This window comes from Neophocaena asiaeorientalis, unplaced genomic scaffold (genome assembly GCF_003031525.2).
Source record: "Neophocaena asiaeorientalis asiaeorientalis breed wild unplaced genomic scaffold, Neophocaena_asiaeorientalis_V1.1 scaffold78, whole genome shotgun sequence".
Taxonomy (NCBI): Eukaryota; Metazoa; Chordata; class Mammalia; order Artiodactyla; family Phocoenidae; genus Neophocaena; species Neophocaena asiaeorientalis.
In genome coordinates this window covers 20433151-20455364 of record NW_020175018.1, presented here as the reverse complement: position 1 = coordinate 20455364, position 22214 = coordinate 20433151, and the positions used below count along the sequence as shown (strand labels likewise).

General features: G+C 57.8%; 1 protein-coding gene across 1 annotated transcript in view; it reads right to left on the bottom strand.

The window, feature by feature from the left end:
* Window positions 1-1197: 1197 nt before the first annotated feature.
* Window positions 1198-22214, bottom strand: part of CACNA1B (calcium voltage-gated channel subunit alpha1 B) — a 191542-nt gene continuing 170525 nt past the window's right edge. The window contains exons 38-46 of the mRNA XM_024762449.1: window positions 21617-21744; window positions 14476-14572; window positions 11519-11627; window positions 6973-7080; window positions 6364-6476; window positions 5459-5586; window positions 2912-3047; window positions 2646-2762; window positions 1198-1560 (exon numbers count right to left, since the gene is read on the bottom strand). Coding sequence (XP_024618217.1) covers window positions 1198-1560; window positions 2646-2762; window positions 2912-3047; window positions 5459-5586; window positions 6364-6476; window positions 6973-7080; window positions 11519-11627; window positions 14476-14572; window positions 21617-21744 — 1299 coding nt within the window. The remainder of the gene's footprint in view (window positions 1561-2645; window positions 2763-2911; window positions 3048-5458; window positions 5587-6363; window positions 6477-6972; window positions 7081-11518; window positions 11628-14475; window positions 14573-21616; window positions 21745-22214) is intronic.

Here is a 22214-nt window from a genome sequence, read left to right as displayed (position 1 = left end):
CTTTTGTTGCATAGCCCTATGGGTTAACGGCATCCACTCACAGGGACACACAGACACGCACACACACACATCACACTCCAAGTCTCTTTAGGAGAATCATGGGGTAAAAGCCAATGGTGCCCTGCTTGGCCACAAACTGCAGCAGCTCGCCCATGCCGGGCGACAGGGGGATGGCCTCGTAGATGGCGCGCAGGTCCCGCGGCCGCACGCCCTACTCGCCCAGGTACTGGAAGACGCGCTGCATGTACTCGTTGTAGAAGCCCTCGCGCTAGGTGGCACGCAGGCTCTCAGGCAGCCGCTGGCCCGCCGCGGCCCGCGCACGACAGACTCGTCGCTGTTTTCGTCCACGATAGTCTCGTCAAAGTCGAAAGTCAGGAGGAAGCGCGGCACGCCCGGCGCAGCCATCCCGCTGTCCTCTACCAGCTTTGTCCTGAGCGATCAAATCTTTTTGTGGTCACCAAAAAGAGTCCCTCAGAGGAAAGGGGGACAGAACCTCTGAGCTTCTCCTTTGAGGCTGAGGTCCTCCTATAGGTTTCATGTTTTACAGTCATGTTAACATTCCCTTCCCCGTTATTCTGGTTTTTTATTTTTATTTTCTGATCAAGTATATAGAGTCAACAAACGAGTGAAGGGTGTCGTGACTGAAAATCAAAACCAACAGCAAGAACGTTGTCCAGATTTGGTCCCTGTCGGGGCTGACTGTGTCTGGGAGAGGACAGAGCATCTGCGTGTGTTTCTAGTGCCTATTTGCCATTTTAGGTACGAAGGGCGCCACCGGACTGTTGGTGTGCGGGGGCTGACGAGACCTGCTCGGTTTACCACCGACTGTCCTGAGGTCTCGCCCGCCCCTCTGCACCACACGTTTGGATGAAGGGTGATCCGCACAAGATTCAGACCTCCTGAAAAACGTTCCCAGCACACACCTCGGATGCTGGGTCCTTCACCCAGTGCCGCTCAGCACACACAGCCGCGTCCCGCGTAGGCTCTGAGCTGTGAGACCCAGGGAGGCAGCGCGGGAGGGGTAGAGGGGGAGCCACATCCCTCTACAAACCGTTCCACCCAGCGCGAGGGAGGAGACACAGGGGCGAGGCTGTCCTCCCGGGGCTGCGGCCCCCGCCTCAGCGCCCGAGCGCCCCCGGAGCCCAGCGCGGATGATAAAACTCATCACCTGGGACGCGCCCGCCGGTCGCGGTGCGGCTAGCACCAGTGGTCTTGGTCGGGGTGGTGGTAGCTGCGCCGCCCCCGGCCGCCCCCGCCAGAGCTGAGCCCCAGAGTGCAGTGGTAGCCGTTGGGCACCCGGCGGAGGGGGTGCGACTGGGAGGTCAGGGAGGACACGTAGGAAGTCCGGGACGAGCGGCCCGAGTTGGTGGCCACGGCCTCCTCGAAGGTGAGCGTGTCCTCAGGCTGGGTGCGGGCAGCAGCCTCGCTGTCCAGATGCCGCCCCAGGTATGGGTCGGAGCCGATCCGAGAGCTGGGGGCCAGGGGCTGGCTGAGGGGGTCTCTCTGGAGCAGGGCGTTGTGTTCTGAAAGGCCACGGCTAAGCCGGCCTGGCCTGGGACTCTATCCCTGAAGTTGGGGCGTCTCCCCAGACAAGGGAGGCTGTGCCCCAGGGGGCTGGGCGGGGGGGGGCGGGAGCATGGCGCCACGGAGGGCCTGGCCTGCGGTCTGGCAGGGTCCCTGGGGAGGCCCACTGCGGGGCTGGGGTTCAGGGACCACCAAGCCCCGCCCTCTCCCTGGACTGGTCTTGCCCACCCGAGACCCACCGCTTCTTCAGAAGCGCTCTTTGCACAAAACGCTGTTTGTGTGCCTGTCTGTCTCTCCCAGGCCGGGCGGGGCCCAGGAGCCCTCTTGGCCTCAGCGTCCCTACAGGACAGGGAGGTGCAAGGAAGAGGGAGCCTATTGGCCTGGCTGGAAGGATCCCGGGGGTGGGGGGCAGAGCTGCCTCAGCGGCCACGGTGAGACCACTGTGCCAGCCCTTCCGTCCATGCAGCACCGTGAGGCTGCTCCCCCAGGACTGAAAGCACAACCCACGGAAATGGGCTCACCCAGAGCCACTGCTCGGGCTCAAGCATCAAGGAGGGAGAAGAGGCGCCAGCATGGCACCGAAGGGAGGTGGCCAGGCCAGGAGGGCACCAGGCGCAGTGGGCAGAGACGGGGGAGTGAGGGGTTGGAAGAGGAATGCTCAACCCAGGGGCTGAGCCCGGGAAACTGCTGCAGCCCCCTGGCCAGGGGCTTCCTGCCAGGTGGTCAAGCGAGTCCCAGAGAAAGAATGTCCAGTGTCCAGAGAGGAAGCAGGGTCACCCCCAGGGCCTCCGAGAGGACATGAGGGAAAAGGGTGGCTTGAGGAGGCCCTGTGTGTGATTTCTGGGGGAGTGAAGAGCTGGAGTGGGAGAGGCGTGTCCCAGAGACAAGGAAGGGCTTGGTCAGTGACACGGGGCAGTGGGGACTCTTGCTGGCCTGGCCACACCTCTCGAGGCCAGCATCGTGTTCTGAGGGTTCCAAACAGGGCCGGTGGTGTCCAGGCTACAGTGCATTCGGGGAGGCACCACCCCAGCAAAGCCCGCATGTGGGACACAAGCTCCTCCATGCCAAGTCTCCTCAGCCCCAACCCCCTCCCATGACCCCAACCCTCCCAGACCACCCACCTGAGTCTCTGCTGCCAGGCGGGGCATGGAGGCCGCTTGGCCCTGGCTCTCCAGCTCGGGATGGGGCTCCCCGTCAGGGCCTCTCAGGGCCATGCTCTGCATCTGGACATCCACAGCCTGGGGGGACAGCAGCCCCCCAGTCACACCCACCCCCATCGCACTCTCACCTTCTCCCCCATGCCAGCCTCCCCCCATCCTGCTCTCGCCCTCACCCTCCCACTCTCACCGCACCCCCAACTCGACCCCCCAGCCCTGGGACCCCTCACTGGTTTTCCTGTCTGCACTACCGGGATCTCCGTGGAGTGGCCACGCTCCAGGGGCGTCGTCACCTCGCAGGGCACCTCCTGGGTCCTCTGAGTGGCCCAGGAGACCGACTCCTTGATGCCACCCTCTTGGGTATGTCTGTAGAGGAGAGAGGATTGTCCTGTGGGCCTGGAGGTCCATGGGCCACAGAACCTGGCTCCCCCCCGCCAGAAACCTCCACCCCGACCCTGTTCTGGGCTAGAAGGAGCCCAGAGGAAGGAGGCCCCTTGAGTGTGGCCACTCTCCAGTGGAGGTACAGCAATGGTCGTGCCCGCTCAGAGTTGATGGGCAGAGAGGGGACCCTAGTCTGGGGACATCTGGCCTAGACAGGGGCTCACATGTACGGTGGGACAAGGCCACAAACGTGCACACAGGTGAGGCATCCAGCCCGCGCGGCTGCTCCGTCAGCCCTGATGGCCCACGGCTACTCACGACTCCCCTGACCCCAGCCACGGAGGCCTTCCTGCCCTGGGTCTAGGCACAAGTGTCACCTTTGGTGAGACCACTTTTGGAGGCCTTCCCCACCACACACAACCTAACCGGCCGCCCTCTCCTTGTCAGCGTCTGTCTTTCTTATCGTGTCTCCCAGGTGGCACCACAACAGCCCAGCATTTGCCTGTGTTTCTGCTCGTTCTCGTGCACAACGAGGCATCACACACGTTCTCCGTCGCCCAGGTTGAGTGACGACAATCACACTCTGAGCTCGGAGGTGAAGCCGGATGGCCTAAGCTGGCCACGCTGATGACCAGGCCCACCATCACCGGGGTTTCTGAGGACACCCTTCATCTTCTCAAGTTGCAAGCATCTCCCCTGCATGGTGCTGTCTGGAGCTGCTCTAGCCTCAGGCGAGGCTGACCTTGAGAGGAACCACGGCCAGGAGGACGGACGCTGGCCCCAAGGCCTGGTCACCTCTGAGGTCACACCATGCCGAGGCCGGGTGGGCACTTACACCAGCCATCAGAAGGCGCAGTAAATGCCCCCACTGCCTGGCCTCGGTAGATTGGGCCCTCCCTCACGTGCAACAAAAAGGGGTGGTAACTGATTTGTGTAGAAATTATAACCATGGAAATCAGCGACGTTCGTTTTCCTGAACCGAAAGCCCGGCTCAGATCAGTCCACAAAGACACCTCCCCACCCCATCCCCTCCGACACACACACGGACACTCAGAATCCACTGTTTAAATGTACAAATGGGATCGTAATCAGCACGGAGAAAGGAGAGTGTGGGAACACGGGGGCTCCCAGGGGCCGGGAGGCCAGCCCTCAGGGCCTGCACGCGCTCAAGAGTGCGGTTTTCGCACGGGAGCGTTACCAGTTGTGCTTAGGTTCTCCCAGTGTCCCGTGGCCTCTCCACCCCTGGACTTGTGCCGCCGCAGTGCCAACCCCTGTCCCATGAGCTCGGGCTAGGGAGGTGACTTGCTGTGCCCGATGGGGCACAAGGAGAGGCCTGAACGCCTGCACCCTAACCCTTCCCCTATGGCTGTTCTCCGGCCTCCCCACACCGATAAGCCCAGACACAGGAGGTGAGAATATGCTGTCCTGGGCCCGCGGGCCCGGGCGCAGAGCACTTAGGGCTGGCTTCCTAAGTACAGCAGTTTGTTACTCAGCAAAAGCCACCTGACCCACAGTCCATGACCCAAAATCAGGCTTCAAAAAGAGTGTCCAGAACAGGCACAGGAGAGGAAGAAACCGGGAGCCCTAGCCATGCTTGCTGCCTGGGCTTGTGGTTCTCCAGAACGGCAAGTGGGTGTGAGGGCCACCCTCAGCCCCTGCCGGTGAGACAGAGCGCACGTTCCTGCTTTGGGCTCAACCAATGAGTTGCTTTGGCCAACGGGATGTTAGCAGATGTGGGACACCCGCTCTGACTGGGGGCGGTGGCTGAGAGGGTCCTGCCCTCCAGTGCGGCTCAGCCTGGCACCAGCTACCACCCCTCACAGTGCCACAGGGATGGCTATTCTGGATCACTTGGTTTTTGGGTCGTTACCAAGAGTTACGTGATAGGGAAAGACCTTGCCAACTTGTCTACAAAACAGACATCAATATCAAAATGGAGATCTGAGAGGGAAAGTGTCTTAAAGGAAGATGAGAACACGAACAGGCCGTTAACAAAAAGCGGTGAGAAGCTAAGGTGGAAACAGATACCTTCTTAATGGTCTGCAGGCACCGAAGGCCAGCGAGGAAGCAGAGGGGAGCCCTCACCTGAGAGAGAAAGAGGTTCCCGCAGTGGGAGGCGTGGGCTGGAATAGCAGACTGTCTAAATCAGGTGACCCCGGTGCCGTCAGAGCACCTGTCTACTGTTACAGGAATTAGCCTCAGACGCACCACAGAACCGGCTCCGGCGGCAGACTGGACCAGCTGGACCCACCGCGAAGCATCTGGGTGGAGGTGGGTGTGGCTGGGTGGAGGTGAGACCCAAGGGCTCCCTGTCCTGGGGCACTGCCCACGGGAGCCCCGGGGGGACCCCTGCCCTCCTCCCGCCAAGGCCCCACGCCCTGCCCGGTGGTACTCACACTGCCCCGCCATTGCTGAGGGAGGCCGAGCTCTTCTGCCGAAGGAAAACCCGGGCTCCGCGGAGCACGGCCGGCTGCGTCTGCTCCAGCGTGGCCTTCAGAGGGTGGAACAGGGACACGGGGCCCATCTGCAGAAGGGGTGCCAGGAGGAGGGTCTCTGAGGCCGGGGACGCCCCATGGACCCCGGGCACCGAGGTGCTCGGCCACCTGTCCGGAACCCCTAGGGCAGGATGGGGATCCCTGGGTCTGCCCTTCGCCCATCAGAAGCCCATTCCCAATCTGGCCTGTAAGTGACTTCAGGACAGTCATTTCATATCTTGGAGCCTCAGTTTCCCTTCCTACACAATTTGGGGACTGGATCTGATTACAAATGGCAAAAAGATTTCATCTCATCATCAACTTGGATTGACTGGTAGAGGCTGCCAGAGTCCCAGGTTGAGCAGAATTCGGAGGAGATTTCAGGGCTGGGGTGTGGGCACCAGACACTTCGCACGCTGGGGGTGAATGTCCTGAGTGCTGGACACAGGACAACTTTATCGATGAGAGTCTACACACGGTCACCAAAGCTTTTGGCTGTGTGGTGAAGTCGTCATCTTTGAAGGATGACCTCTGGAAGGAAGTCCTCCAAACTATCCCAGCCAGAGGCATGAGTGGGACACATCATGACCCTGGGCAGTAGGTTTGAACCTCTTTGGGCCCCGCCTGTGTGCACCTCCCACTAATGGAAGCACAGGCTGTATGGCGTTTCTGACTCTGTGGGCCAGAGAGGCGGCCGCAAGAACCTCTCATCTTCCTTTTTTTCCCGCTGCACTTTCTTCAGGAAGGGGCTGGGTCCCCTCTGCTGCCAAACAGTGGAAGGTGGCAGAGTCTTGGGGTTACTTCCTGGAACTCCTGGAACCTGGTACCTGGGACAGGCCTCCGGGAGCTTGGTGAATCTGGTCTCTGGTGGTTTTGTTCTGTTTGTAGAAGTCGAATATCATCAGAGCTGCGTACACTTTCCCCACTGTCATCTCATCGGCTGCAGAGCACGGCAGGCAAGGGAGGGAATACGAGAGAAACGGGACATGCGGGGTGGGCTGGGGTGAGGAGCCAGCAGCCACCACGAGGACTCCTGGACCCGCAGGCGGGACCGTGGGGCTTGGCCCACCTGGAGCTGCACTGACTCTTCCCCAGGCCCCGCTGGGCTCCACCCAACACAGCACAGCTCAGCTTTAACCCCAGACACCTCATCCTTCCGCCAGCTCCAACTGTAGGCGTCTCCCTAACTTTTCTCTGGATTTTCTGAAGGGAATCCCCCACACCAGGAGTGTGGGTGGCTCTGCCCAATGGAATATGGCCCAGACATCTCCTCCCACAGCCCCTGGCACCCACCTTGGAAACGAGTGCTCTGGGCTACCAAGGACGTGAGCCCTCCTCTCCAAGGTGACTCAATTGCCCTCACCCAGGACTCCCTGGCTCTGCCTCTGGGTGCGACAGAAGAGGGGTGGGCAGGGGGCGTTTCTCACCCTACTTACGTTTATGGGGTGGCACCAGTAAATCCAGGGTCTTCTGGGGCAGATTGGCCCACACAGAGGAAATCTCCTTCCTCAACTCTGCGTCACACTGATGCTGCTTTGTGCCAGCTGGGGCAGGATAAGGGTGGGAAGGGAGGAGAGATGTTAGGAGCCATCCCACAGCCCCCTTGGGGGAACAGGCAGAGCTGGGGTGGGCGGGGAGAGACCCCATGCTGGAGGAAAGGTGCAGGGGGGAGAAACACTGCCTTGGAGGCTGGTCACACAGCTCCCCGCCAGAACCTGTCTAAAGAGGTGTGGGAGCTGACCCGCCCAGTGGCGAGGGTGCAAGGCCGTGTAGGCGTGGGTGGCGATGGGATTGGGAAGGGACACGGCAGTGTTCCAGCCATTCACCAATCATTCCATAAAAGTTACTGAGCGCCCACCGAACACTAGGTGTTGTTCTAGGTGATGGAACAAATCCAAAGGAAGCTGCCCTTGTGGAGGTACATGATTTTAATCTACGATAAAGTAGCAGTAAGTTAAAAATCCAGTCTGTTGGATACAGGAAAAACCAAGAGGGGAGGGACAGGAACTATCAGGAGGGCTGCAGTTTGGACAGAACGGTCAGGAAAGGGCTCACGGGACCCTGAAGGGGGCCAGGGAGCCAGGAGGGCGAGGCTGGAGCAGAGGGAGAGGACGTGCAGGTGGGGGCCGCTGAGACAGGAAGCAGCAGAGGGTCCAAGCAGAGGAATAAAGTACTCTGATCCATCTTTTTTTAAACATCGTGTTTATTAAAGTGTGATTTACGTACATAAACATTCACCCTGTTAGTTCTCCCACTCTGTGAACTTTGGTAAATGCATATGACCATGGATCCACCATCACAATCCAGGCAGGAGCTCGGCACCCCTGCCCAGCTCCCTCCGTACCCTTTGTGGCCCACCCCTTCGCCCTCTCCCAGGGCCCTGGCATCAGTGATGTGTTTTCTGTCTCAACTGTTTCATCTTCTCAGAATGTCACACAAATGGCTTCACACGACATGCTGTCGAGTCTGACTTTTCACCCAGCACGATGCATCTGAGCCCCACCCACGCCAAGCACATCGGTAGCCTGTTTCTCTGTTGCTGAGTGAGAACCGTCTCATCGCACAGACACACCACAGTTTGATTATCCGTCACCATTTGGCTGATGGTTGAAGTTGTTTACAGTTTGGCGCGATTATGAATAAAGCCACAAACTTTAGCGTATAGGTTTTTGTGTGCGTGTATACTTTCATGTCATCTCCCTTAGGAGTGGGATGCCTGGGCCACACGATCAAGAACGGTGAAGCTGTTTTCCAGAGCGGCGGCACCACTGTATCCACACTAGGAACACAAGAACTCGAGTTTTCTGCGTTCTCATCGGTACTTACCGTTGTCATTCTTTAAACGGCTGAAACACTTTATTCTTTTTGCAAAATTGTTTTTGTTCCTCAAGTTTGTGTGCTTCTCTACGTATATTTTAGAATCAGTTTATAAATTCCAACCCAGAACGCCTGTTGGGGTTTTGCCTGGCATAACACTGAGCCTATCGATCCATATGAGAACTGACAAGACTGCGTCTCCCAATGAACATGATGCCGTGCTTGGCTTATTTATTAAAGAAGATTCCTTTGGTCAATATTCTGAAATTTGCAGCATACACTCTAGCATATATATTTTTAGAGTTAGCCAGTTATTTGATGTTTTTGGTGCAATTTTAACGGAACTTTTTCAATTTCAGTTAATTGCTACTCTATAGAAATACATTTGCTTTTCATATACTGACCTTGCTATACTCAGGTATTAGTTTTAGTAACTTCTTCTCACAGCTTTAAACAACAGAAATATATTGTCTCAGTTCTGGAGGCCAGAAGCTCAAAATCAAGGTATCGACAAGGCTGTGATCCCTTGAAAGGCTCTAATGAAGAACGCTTCTTGTCTCTTCCTAGCTTCTGGTGGTTCCCAGCAATCCTTCGTATTCCTAGGCTTGTAGACGCTTTGGTTTTATTAACTTTTTATTTGATTCTTTAAGATTCTCTGTATAGATAATCATGTCAGTCATGAATAGAGACAATTTTATTTCTTTCCGATCGATTGGTACACCTCTTATTTCTTTTTCTTGACTTGTTACAATGGCTAGAGCCTCAAGTATGATATTGAACAAAAATGGTGACAGGAGACATCCTTGCCTTGTTACTGATCTTAGGGGGAAAGGAGCCAGGCTTTCTCTGTTAAGCATGCCATTAGCTGTAGGTTTATCATAGATATCCTTGATCAGATTGAGGAAGTTTGCTTTAATTTCTAGTTTATGTAGAATTTATGTATCATAAATGGATGCTGAATTTTGTCAAAGCCTTTTCTGCGTCTATTGAGATAATCATATAGTTTTTCCTCCTTGATATATTACGTTATATTGATTGATTTTTAAACTTGAACCCACCTTGCATTTTTCATTCCTGGGATAAACCCTACTTTAATCAACATGTTCAGTTTGCTAAAGTTGTGCTGAAAATTTTATTGTTCATATTCATGAGGAATGTTGGTCTGTAATTTTTTTGCTTGTAATGTCTCTGTCTAGTTTTGGTATCAGAGTAATGCTGGCCTCGTAAAATAAATTGGGAAATACCTTCTCTTTTTCTACTGTCTAGAGGACTTTGTATAGAATTATTTCCTCCTTAAACGTCTGGTTGACTTCATCAATGAAACAAAGTGGGCCCATGATTTTCTTTGTTGGAAGATTTTTAACTATGAATTTAATTTATTTAGTATATACAGTATTACTAAGGTTATCTATTTCCTTTTATTTTTCCAGGTTATCTATTTTTGAATGAGCCTCATAGTTTGTGTCAAGGAATTTTTCCATTTCATTTAAGTTACTGAAGTTATTGACATAAAGTTGTTTACAAAATTTCCCTGTTATCCATTTAATGTCAGCAGGATCTACAGTGATATACCCTCTTTCGTTCCTTATATTAGTTATTTTTATCTATTTTTCGTGATCAGGCTAGCTAGAGATTTGATAATTTTACTGGTTTGATTTTTAACATGATCATTCTGGCTGTTGTGTTGAAGGTAGACTGAAAGAGGCAAGGGCAGAAGCAGACCAGTTAGAAGGTTACTGCAACAACCCAGTCAAGAAGAACAAGAGTGACTTGGACCAGGAGGTGGCAGTAGGAAAGGCTGGACAAGTGATCATATTCTGAGTGTATTTTGAAGGTGGAGTCAGAAGATACTATAAGGGTTCAGATATGGATCAGAAGTAGGGTAAGAAAAGAAAGTAGGACATAAAAATGACTGCAAAAGTCTTGGCTTGAGCAACTCTAACAGCAGTGTCCACTGATGGAGACAGGGGGGAATCTGGGGAGTATCTGGAACTCAAGGGTCAGCACGTGAACTCTGGATGCTCACTGGGCCTCCAAGTACAGACGGTGAAAAATTTGTGGGGTATATAAGCCTGGGGTGTAGGAGCAGACCTGGACTGAAAATACAAAATTGGAATTCACAACATTGGAAGCCATGGGAAAAGGTGAGAATGTATGCCTGAGGCACACAGTGACCTTCAGAGGTTGGGAGAAGACAGAAAAAGAGACACAAAGGGGTTTCACACAGAAGGGAGTCACAACTGCGGAAAGGCTGTGGACAGGTCCGTGAGGCAAGGGCTGAGAAGGGGAGGTCCCTGCGGAGCTTGACAAGAGCAGTTCCTACAAAGCTTTGCACTGTGAAAGATGGACTGCAGACTACGAAAGGAGAAATCAGAGACAATGCAGACCTGTGTCTCCTGTTGCTAAGAAGGAGAGAAGAAAAAGAGAGAAGTCGATGGAGGGGGAAGAGAAAAACTTTTTAAAAATAGGAAAAATAACAGCACATTTACATATTGATAGAAATAATCCAGCAGAGAGAGAAAGTTGACCGGGCAAGAAATAGAATACAGAATTTCTGTCATGACATCCTTGGGTAAATGATGAAAACGGGGCAGAGTGTGCGAGCGGGAGGACTGGCCTCTGCTCATGTGCTACACAAGAGAGAGCGGAGCTCAAGGGCACAGACGCAGGGAGGAAGGCCATGTGGGGGGAGGGCCCCTCTGGTGACTCATGTTCTCTGCGAAGGGGAAGCTGTCATCACATGCGGTGGGGAGGGGAGGTTCATTTCCTCCTTGGTGTGGCTCAGGCTGTGTCGTTCCACCAGTAACTCCGGAGAGGGCCTGATGGGGGAACTGGGCTCACTACGGGGAAGGGGCAGACTATTCACCCCATGAGGGGTACTGGCTCATGTGACACTGGCTCCAACACTGCAGAACTCTGGGAAATCTGGAGCCATTCCATTTCACTCCACCTCAGCTTCCTCATGTGAAAATGGGATCACCGCAGCACTAACGTGCAGGATGGTTTCGGGGGACAAGGTCGGTCTGACAGAGGTACCAGGGGCAGTCGTTCTCCATCCAGTCCAGACAGGCCCCTCCTCCCGCCCCTGCACAGCTGCCTGGGACGGCTCCCGGGGGCGCTCACGCAGCCCTGGCTTTGTGCCTCCCTCAAGGCTGGCTTGCTCACCTGGAGCCAGCTTGATCTCCAGTGCGGTCCGGATGAGCGCCATCAGCGTGGACGTGAAGTGGACGGTCATGTCCTCGTTGGAGATGGGCATGTTCATACGAACGAGGCGCTGGGGACAAGGGGGCAGGTCAGGGCCAGGCCTCCCAGGGTGCCCCCGCCACAGGGCTACACAGTGCTCGAGGGCCCTGGAGGCTGGGCCTGGCCTCCCAGAGGTGGTCCCTGCAGGTGCCCAGGACCAAGAGAGGTTGGATGCATGGGAGTTTTGCCAGCATTCACACTACCCCTGGACCCCCACCCTCATCTGAGCTGAGGGTTCCCTTGGCTGCAGAAAAGTAGAAGTCCAGGTACATCTTGTACAACGGGGCCAGGCCATAAGTCTGGATCCCTCTGAAAGAACAGGCATGTCTCAGCCAGAGGGGCCCTTGCCCACTGCCCATGACAGCACAAGTGTGTGACCTAGGCTGAAGAGGGGTCTGGGCTGGCTGCAGGACCCCTGAGGCAGCCCACAGACAGGAGCACTGGACGACGGGTGGGGCAGCCAAGACCACAGGCTCAGAGGTCAGCTCCCAGTGAGGAGACCCGCAGCCCCGGGAAGGCCTCTGCGTCTCACCACCCAGCTACGGGGCCAGGAACAGATGCTTGATGCCACCAGCCCAAGGCAGCAAGGGAAGCCTCAGAGAGCAGCTCCTTCCAGGGGGAAGGACCCAAACAGATGTGACTGAACAGGGCCTCAGGCTCAGCCAGCTGCCTGGGGACCCAGGGCCATCCCACAGGAACACAAGTGCTCGGACCAGACTGGGAGCCCTGCAAGCTTGCTCCCTGTTTCCCCATCAGGTGAACAGCCCCCTTTCCTCTCTTCCATTTTCCAGGACAGAAGAGCTGGAGACAGGTGTCCCTGAGGCTCTGAGAACTTATGCGATCTCCAGGAGGAAAAGGGTCTCAGGTGTGTCTGGAACGTCCTGAGCACTGGGGGGCCACCTCGCCTGCCAAGTAGAGCCCTCAGGGCACCGTGAGCCCCCTGTCCTCTCCCATCCAGGATGGGAGCTAGAGGTGGGGGCACAGGGCCCCTCCCTGGGGTCTGCCTGCCCTCTGCCAAGCCTGAACCCTGTGACAGGGCAGCCTCTCTGTCCCTTCTCTGGTTAGGGCCACTCTGCCCCCAGGCCTGCCCCCAGCATTCTGGCACCAAATCCAGTCTTCAGCCTGATGGAGGGCAGGTGGCTAGAGACACGAGCCCAGACTCCGTCCCCTAATGCTGGCAAAGCCCCACTTGGCACCTCCAATCGTGGTCCTAGGACCTTGCTGGTCACCTGTGTGACACACACGGCTTCCCAGAGCACGGTGTCCCTGGAGACCAGCACCGATGGCAGTGGGAGAGGCAGAGGGGTTCCACGCGAGGGGAGAGTCAGGGAGTCAGGGGCCAGCGGGAAGGAGGGGCAAGCAGGTGTTTTCCAAGAGAGGAGAGCTCTGTCCGGGACACCTTTACCAGAGACCCTTCTGCCTGCCCAGGCCCGGGAGAGCCAGGAATCTCAGGGAGCAGCAAAGGGGCGAGACCAGGGCAAACAGACAGGAGTCTCTGCCTGGGCCTAGACCCTCTTGGACATGGCGCTCTGTGCATCTCCTGGACCCTCCCCAACTCACCAAGCCCATCCACTTCCACCCACCACAAGGCCTCACCTTGTCTCTTCACTGCCAGAACCTTGGAGTTGGCCAGCACACCTGGGGAGGAACTCCAAAGGCTACCCCGTCACGGCCCTGGCTGCCCACCCTGGCCCCAGGTGTCAGTGTGGACACAGCTCTCCTTCTTGGGGACAAAGCTACAGCCTTTCATGCACGGCCTCCAGGCAGGCTCCACTCACATGCCGGGCAGGGGAGGACCAAGGAAGACACTAGAGGCGTCTGCATATGGCCTGGAGGAGCCACTTAGCTCCCAGAGGCTGTGCTGAGCCAGGGGAGAGACGCAAGCCCAGAATCGGAGCACAGAGACAGACAGCGTGGACAGAATCAGAAAGATGAAAGCTCTGGTGGGAAGCCTGCTCAGAGAGGGAGACAGCAGTCAGGCCCCAGACACATGCTGGCTGAGTCTCGGGAGTACTGAGGGCTCTTGAGAGGGCGGAGTGCTGGAGGGATGGGAGGTGCTTACTCACCAAGGGGGTGACGGAGGATGCAGGGGCAGGTGGGAGCAGGCTTGGGGATGGGGCCATGTGGCCTGCTCGCCCACCCGGGAGGGAGGCCTGGCGGTGTCCTCAGTTTACCCCCCTCCTTGCAGCTCAGCCCGCTGGGCCCTCAGCAGCAGGGTGGGAGGGACATGGGACCACCCAGGCCCCAGAGGCTGTTCTCACCCCACAGGGCCCTCTGGAGCCCCAGGAATGAAGGCAGGATGCCTCTCTCCAGCACCCTTCCTTCTTAAGGCTCCGTGAACCCACGAAGCCCTAGAGACAACGCTCCCTCCCCAGCCCGGGAAGTTCTGCACATGCGGGGCTGGGGGCAGGCTCCTCAGGTGCACCCTGCAGAGACCTTGCAGGCCGCTGCTCCCCCAGGGTCAGACCCTCAGGGCTAGACAACTCCACCCACATCAGGGGCTTAGGGGACGGAGGAGCAGAGTGTGGTCCTGAGCTCAGAACAAAAACAGGCTCTGTCAAAAAAGCTGGTCTGTCCCCTCCTTTCTAGGGAAGAGAAGGGAAGGAGAAGAGGCAGCTGGTGGGCTCCAGCTCCATGTTCCCGAGCCTCCCCGGGGGGCTCTCAGAGGGGCAGCCCTGGGGGACAAGGGGCCAGTGCAGGGACACCTCGTGGTGTCTGCTTCCCTCTGTTTGGGAAGGAAGCAGAGATGTTCGGGGCAGAGAAGAGAAAGAAACAGTGAGACAGCACAGCAGCAGACAAACAGATGGACAAGCCCCAGAAGAGACACGGGAGCCCGGCCGCAGCACAGACAGCCTGCGGGTTGTGGGCGTGGGGTCTACCTTGTATGCAACTCGAGCAGGGCATTTCTTCCCCAGCCCCAGGGGCGGGGACATGTGTTTCAGCATCTCAAACGTATCATTGTAACTGATGCGCCCACTGGAGGCCCGGCCCACAGGACAGAGGCAGAGTGGGGTCCACGGTGGGGGGCAAGCAGGAGGGAAGGGGGAGGAAGCAGACAAGAAAACAGAGCCAGTTAACCAGCATCGGATTAAACGACAAAACAGGTAAAATGAGGGATTTCTCTGCTGGGCTCGATCCCCTCCTTGCCCCCGGCCTCACCTCCGCACTCTGGTCCCACGCAGGGAGCGGGCAGGGGGGCATCTGAGCTAATGAACATGGAGGGAATGACAGGCTGCATCGGGGCGGCTTTGGGTTGTCAACTCTGATTTTACACTTTCAGAAGCCACGGGTAATGCCAAATTGGAAAAGAGCTGTTTCACCATGCCAGGGCAGCTGGTAGAGTTAAGTGACCAGCAGGGCCGGCTGGAGATCCACAGCAGAAACATCAGCTTGCCTGATGAGCAAATTCACGCTCAATTTGCTTCCAAGTTAGCCGAGAGGCTTAAGAAGTGGAGAAAAGTCTAAAGCAGGCCAGAAAACTAGAGCGAGAGCCACGCTGTTCTGCAGGGAGCCCCGAGGCTCCAGAGACGAAGTCCACGGGGCCAAGGCCAGCTCCAGGCCCAGAGACACCCGAGGCCGGCCCGGGGCAGGGCTGCTGCTGGGTCACGGCTGGGTGGGAAATGAGAGACTGCAGAGGGGGCGGGGGGGGCAGCTGGGGTGAGATGTGGCTTGGTGCCACTCTTGTACCCTCCTGACAGCACGCCAGGAAGGGCTGGGACTAACATAAGGGATAAGGCTCCAGACTCAGGGAGGTGTCCAGGGGTTGTTGACTGTGTCTCCTCCGAGGCAGATGGGCCACCAGTCCTGAAGCCTCACCTCCACCCCTGGGATGGCTGCCTACGGGACCTGCTTGGGCTCCCAGAGACACAGGCAGGTTCAGGCCACCAAAGAGAGAAGGCGGACAGCCTTCTCCTGGCAGGTGGATCCACCCCAGGGTCTGGCCCTCCTCCCAGGGCTCCTGGGCTCAGCTGAGTGGCTCCATCCAGAGGTGAAGAAGGACCTGTCTTTGGGCCCCCACTGCCTCCGCCCTCTCCTCCCCCCAGGAACCAGAAAGCCCTGGGTTGTTGGACTCTCCTGACCAGAGGGGCAGCTGCTCCTGGTCTACCTGCACCCACACCCCCTCCTCGGGGGCCCTTGGCCTCTGGACTGTCTGACCTTCAGTCCACCTTCAAGAGCCCGGAGGCAAATCCGGGTGAGACGCCTGCTTCCTTGGCACAGGTGGGACCCGGTCCCCATCCTCACGGCCCGGCCAGAAAGCTCTGTGCACACCATCTCATGAGGCTGCCTGTCCCCAGCCAGCTGGAGGGGTTGGGAGTCAGATGGGGAACCGAAGTGTCCAGGAGGTTGGAGTGCGGGCAGGACAGGGCAGGAGGGGCGAGAGGTGAGGTGTCATCATTCCCAAACCAGGCAGGGAGTGTGTGCTGTGTTTGCATTTCGGGCAGGGAAGAGTACGTCAGTTGGAGGCTCTGAAGCAGCACACCTGGCTGGCCAACCTACGAGGGCAGTTCTTCCCTAAGCCAACAGGTGGCGCAAGACAACGCAACAAACTGTACATATCCTTATAATGAATCCGGCAACTGGAAAGGAAACGTCACAGGCCATGGCAACCGAGGCACGAGGAGCCCGTCCCGCCCGCCCAGCCTTGCGCAGTCCGGAGGTGGAGCCGAGGCAGGCTGGACAGGCGGCTCCCGGCTGGGGCCTGGGCCGGAGAGCCCCAGGAGGCGCGGCGGCCCGCAGACAGTTTCCAGAGCCCACTGCAGCCGGGAGACGTTCCCTACAGAACAGCCTCGGGCCCTGTGTGTCCGCTCTGCACACAGCACCACCGTTGGTCCCTCGACCCCTGGGCCTCGTTCACGGCTGTCTGGCCGCCCCTCCCCTCACTCCCTGAGTGCCTGAGCCCCCAGGGCCCCCTTGGCCGAGCCTTCTCTGCACACCTGGCTCTCCTGACTATCCCTGCCTCTCTGAGCACACTCCAGGGCCCTGGTGCTGCCCAGACCGGAAAGGGCCTCACATAACGCCTTCTGGATCTTCACCGTGATGGGAAGGGGGATCCAGGGAGACTGCATAAGAAGTGGGTACGGGAGCCCAGCCAAGCTGCCAGGATTTTGGGGCCTGGAAAGCTCCAGAGTACTCCCCTTGCTGAACGTGGATTCAGAGTCCCAGGTGCTCTGTGGGTAGCAGGATCCTCCCAGGAGGACGCTGACCCTCTCCTCCAGGCCTCTGCCACACAAAGGGTGACCAAACACAGAGCTGCGCCACAGGGACGCGGGCAGGCCAGGGAGCCTGAGGGAGAGGAGGCGGGAAGCGGCGGCACCCCACTTCCAGGGTCTTCTCATCCCCCTGGAGCCCCCGCCCTGGGGCACAGCTCACTCCCGGGCTCACTGTGAGTGGCGCGCTGAGCAGGCCTGGGCCTTACCGACGGCCGGATCTCTCGGGCCCTCTGCGTCCTGTGTTCTGCTGCAGAGAGTACACTCTTAGTAACTCCTCAAGCCACGGATCGAGAGGGTGAGTGAAGGAGCGAGCAGGGAATGAGTTCCCGCCCAGCCTTGCGCAGTCCGGAGGTGGAGCCGAGGCAGGCTGGACAGGCGGCTCCCGGCTGGGGCCTGGGCCGGAGAGCCCCAGGAGGCGCGGCGGCCCGCAGACAGTTTCCAGAGCCCACTGCAGCCAGGAGACGTTCCCTACAGAACAGCCTCGGGCCCTGTGTGTCTGCCCTGCACACAGCACAACCGTTGGTCCCTCGACCCCTGGGCCTCGTTCACGGCTGTCTGGCCGCCCCTCCCCTCACTCCCTGAGTGCCTGAGCCCCCAGGGCCCCCTTGGCCGAGCCTTCTCTGCACACCTGGCTCTCCTGACTATCCCTGCCTCTCTGAGCACACCGTGTCCTTCCCTGGGGTCTGCGGGTCTGGCTAAGGGTCCCTCTTGTCCCCGGGTGGGCACCCCAGCCCACGCTGACGCTTGCCTTTCCTGCAAGATGGCCCCCTCAGTCTCACCAACTCCAAACTGTGTTGCGTTTACTTCTGGGAAAGAGGGATTGAAGAGGAAGCCCCATTCCGGCCTCACACAAGGTGTTTGCTAACCTTGTGGACCCAAGGGACCAGCACAAAGAGGCTGGAAGCCTGGCGGAGGCACAGTCCCGCCCTGGGGCACAGCTCACTCCCGGGCTCACTGTGAGTGGCGCGCTGAGCAGGCCTGAGCCTTACCGACGGCCGGATCTCTCGGGCCCTCTGCGTCCTGTGTTCTGCTGCAGAGAGTACACTCTTAGTAACTCCTCAAGCCACGGATCGAGAGGGTGAGTGAAGGAGCGAGCTTCCCCGGGTGGGCACCCCAGCCCACGCTGACGCTTGCCTTTCCTGCAAGATGGCCCCCTCAGTCTCACCAACTCCAAACTGTGTTGCACTTACTTCTGGGAAAGAGGGAGTGAAGAGGAAGCCCCATTCCGGCCTCACGCAAGGTGCTTGCTAACCTTGTGGACCCAAGGGACCAGCACAAAGAGGCTGGAAGCCTGGCGGAGGCACAGCCCCTACCGTCACCCCTGTTCCTCGGCCCATCTTCTCTCTTCTGCCATTAAACCCCTCAGCCGCCACCAGAGGAAAAGTGGGGGCCTGATCCTGTAAGGCTGGTTCCAAAGCTGTTCTCTCTGTCTATAAAACGAAGTCAAAGCTAGCTGTTTGGCCACCCTTGCAGCCCCTCTGCGATGTGCCCTCCCCGCGAGCCAGGCACCCAGCCCCTTCCCGTGCTCCCGCCCCCACCCTCCTCTGCAAAAAAAAAAAAAAAAAAATGAAGTCGAAGTTAGCTGTTTGGCCACCCTTACAGCCCCTCTGCGATGCACCCTCCCCGTGAGCCAGGCACCCAGCCCCTTCCCGTGCCCCCGCCCCCACCCTCCTCTAGAGCGAGCTCCGTCCACCCCACTCCTTCAGTTCAGCTCAGCTGCCACCTCCGCTGACCCACCAGCCAGAGGTAAGCTCTCTCTCCGCAGACACACCTGGCCTGCAGCTCCTCTGCCCCACGCCCGGCTGGGCCGAGCAGAGCTGAGAGCACACACCTGCTCCCCTGTGGGCCCCAGGCCCCAGCACATGGCACAGACTCAGGGACGTTTACTGGACAGATGGGTGACCACGAGGGTGAGCAGACAGACCGCTCACGGTAGCGGGTAGTGACCCTCCTGCTGAGTCTCCACACTTCACCACGAAGCGCTGAGGCAACAGCAAAAGGGAGGGTGGGGGAAGGCGGCGCCAGAAAGCAACAACTCCACGCCTTCCTCATCCCCCCACAGCATGCATGTGTACACACACATGTGCACGTACACGCCCAAGCACACCTGCATTCACACACACGTACACACACGCGCGCAAAGATGCGCTGCAGTCACGTGCTCACAATCACACGTGCTGCTGCACATGCAAAAACACGTGCACACACACACGTGTGCCCGCCTGCACGTAAACGCACTCACATGCACTCGGGTGCACGCAGACCTGTGCGCAGACAGCACACACATGCACGTGCTGTGCACACTCTCAGACGTAACACACGCACACACACACAGAAGCTCAGGAAGCTTCATAAAGTTTGTTCTTGCTTCAGCCTCCCCAAGAATGAGGAGACGGCAGATGGTCCCTGGGAAATGAAGATGGTCACGGCCCTGCAGCTGTCACAGAGGCTAGTTGAAGGCTCAAGCACGCTCTGCCCTGCCCAGTCGTGGGGTACAGACCCAGCCTGCTCAGCTGCCCCAGCCTCTCGTGGGAGAAGCAAGTCTGAGCGTCAGTTGCAGGTCGTGCCTGTGCTACTTCCGGACTGGGGGTCTTGTGTTATCTTGCTCTGGGCTGACGCTTACATTTTGCTATCTACTCTTCCGTAAGCACTTCACCGTATTCCTGAATGCCTATGCCTTCCAGAGGCCCCAGTTCTAGAACCCTGGATTTGGGAAACAGTCAGCCGTCTCTGCACAATCACAAAGCTGCCGTCTGACCCACGTCCACTTCTTGTGTGTCCTAATTCTGCTCCACCTGGGGCTGACTGGGGAGGTGCTGGCTCTACAGTCCATAAAGATCTGGGAGACATGATCCTCCTCTCGCAGGCCTGCACTGACTTGCCTTTGCCTGTTAGTCCAAGGCATGCTCTATACAACAACTGTGTTTTTCTCCTCTAGAAAAATATATGCCCAGAAGCAGCAGCATCTCTTCAGACCACAGTCAGGATGACCCTCCTGGAATGAGCCTCAATCCTGCCTCACTGGACTCTCTCCCGCCCTCTGCCTGACAAGGACCAGGCCTTGGGTGGGGTCAGTCTCCCCTCCGGTCTGACTGGGCCTTCCTGACCAGAGAACCCAGGAATACCCCTGAGCCTGTGGACTCAAGCATGTGCTGTGGGCAAATGTGCTGATGCATCAAAAAAATGATGGGACTCTCCAAGACCATGAAAAATCACATACAACACGAACCATAAATAACAGCCAGGCTTGTTCTACACTGTGTGAAAACTGTCAATTTTTCACTACACTGGAACACACTCAGAGATGCTCTGGGCCTGGAAGAGCCCCAGGGCCCTGGTGCTGCCCAGACCGGAAAGGGCCTCACATAACGCCTTCTGGATCTTCACCGTGATGGGAAGGGGGATCCAGGGAGACTGCATAAGAAGTGGGTACGGGAGCCCAGCCAAGCTGCCAGGATTTTGGGGCCTGGAAAGCTCCAGAGTACTCCCCTTGCTGAACGTGGATTCAGAGTCCCAGGTGCTCTGTGGGTAGCAGGATCCTCCCATGAGGACGCTGACCCTCTCCTAAAGGCCTCTGCCACACAAAGGGTCACCAAACACAGAGCTGCGCCACAGGGACGCGGGCAGGCCAGGGAGCCTGAGGGAGAGGAGGCGGGAAGCGGCGGCACCCCACTTCCAGGGTCTTCTCATCCCCCTGGAGCCCCCGCCCTGGGGCACAGCTCACTCCCGGGCTCACTGTGAGTGGCGCGCTGAGCAGGCCTGGGCCTTACCGACGGCCGGATCTCTCGGGCCCTCTGCGTCCTGTGTTCTGCTGCAGAGAGTACACCCTTAGTAACTCCTCAAGCCACGGATCGAGAGGGTGAGTGAAGGAGCGAGCAGGGAATGAGTGAGCGATGAAGGAACAGACAAATCGGCAGATGGTGGATCCGTGCTGCCGTGCTGACCCCGAGGACGAAATGTCACAGGCGTGCAAGCCTCTCCCACGAAACAGTCTCCACCGCCTCCTGACCCCAAGCCACTCCCTTCAGGACACCCCTGCTCCGTCTGGAAGCGAATCGCCCCTCACTTACGCAACAGCAGCGCAGCAACCCTTTTTTACCAAGACCAAAGGGCCTCAATCACACTAGACCCTTCCTGGCAGCTCATCTGATTTCAAGAAAACTTTACCGAGAACCCTCTATTCGCGGCCTGGGCTGGTGACACAGAGGTGCACTTGGCTCCTGACGTCAAGGAGATGGCAGGGAGGGAGAGCCCCGAGTCCACAGAGGAGAATGTCCTGAGGCCCCACATTATTTCTGCCCACAGAGGTCTCAGAGCTTCACAAGAACGGTGAGGCCCTGAGAGAAGGTCCTTCTCTGTTTCCACACGCTCTCCATGACCCCAGATGTGAGAAGATGGTGAGCTCCCGTTCAATAGGAACCCTGAGTCTCACAACCCCCTGAAAACCTTCCATGACCCCCAGGTAACCGCCGAAGGGCTGGACGGAGGGTCTGAGAAGAGGATTTCTCAGCCCAGGGAGCTGTATACAAGAACACCGAGAGTGGGAATGAGCGCACCCCCTGGGAGGCGGGCTCAGCAGTACCCCACGGGGAGCAGGATGGACCCTAACTTACCCCAGCCAAAACCCACAGGGGGAACACTCACTTGAAACATGTCTGCAGCCACCAGCCCTGTGCTGAGATCCATGGGTGGCTGGGACCACCCCTGAGGACCACGCAGCATGGGGCTCACTCACCACGCAGCCCTGTGCTGAGATCCGTGGGTGGCAGGGACCACCCCTGAGGACCACACAGCATGGGGGCTCACTCACCACGCAGCCGGGTCGTACTCAGCCCACACCCGGATGAACTCGTCCAGGTGGTGAGGCCCTAGGATGGAAGAGTCCCGCGTAAGGTACTCAAAATTGTCCATGATCACCGCCACAAAGAGGTTCAACATCTGCAGGACAGGAAGGAAAAGAGGTGACATCCAGAGACCTCAGCCTGCCCCCTCCCCCACCTCTCCACCTGCAGCCAAAGTCTCCGTGTGAGGCGGACAGGGCAGCAGATGTCACTGACTCAGGAAGAGCCTGCCCAACCTGCTCCCTCCACAGCCTTGCAGAGGGCTTCCCAGGCCCCCTTTACACTGCCACCACCACCAGCAGCATCCTTCCCCGGGTTCTAGGTCCCACAGGCTAACCCCAACCCAGTATTTGTCCTCTGAAGGCTTCTGTTCTCTACTTCTCCCACCCCGTCCTCATTCAGGCCCAGCATCTCCTGTCCATGATCTGTCCTGCCGTCTAGGTTAATCTTCTCCACTGTGTGGTCCCCACCCTCTCCCCTTCTCAGGGAAACCTTCAAGGAAAGTAGCAACTTTGGACTTAATAGTTTGGGCTCTAGAGAACTACAGCTCAGGTATTTTGTTTTGTT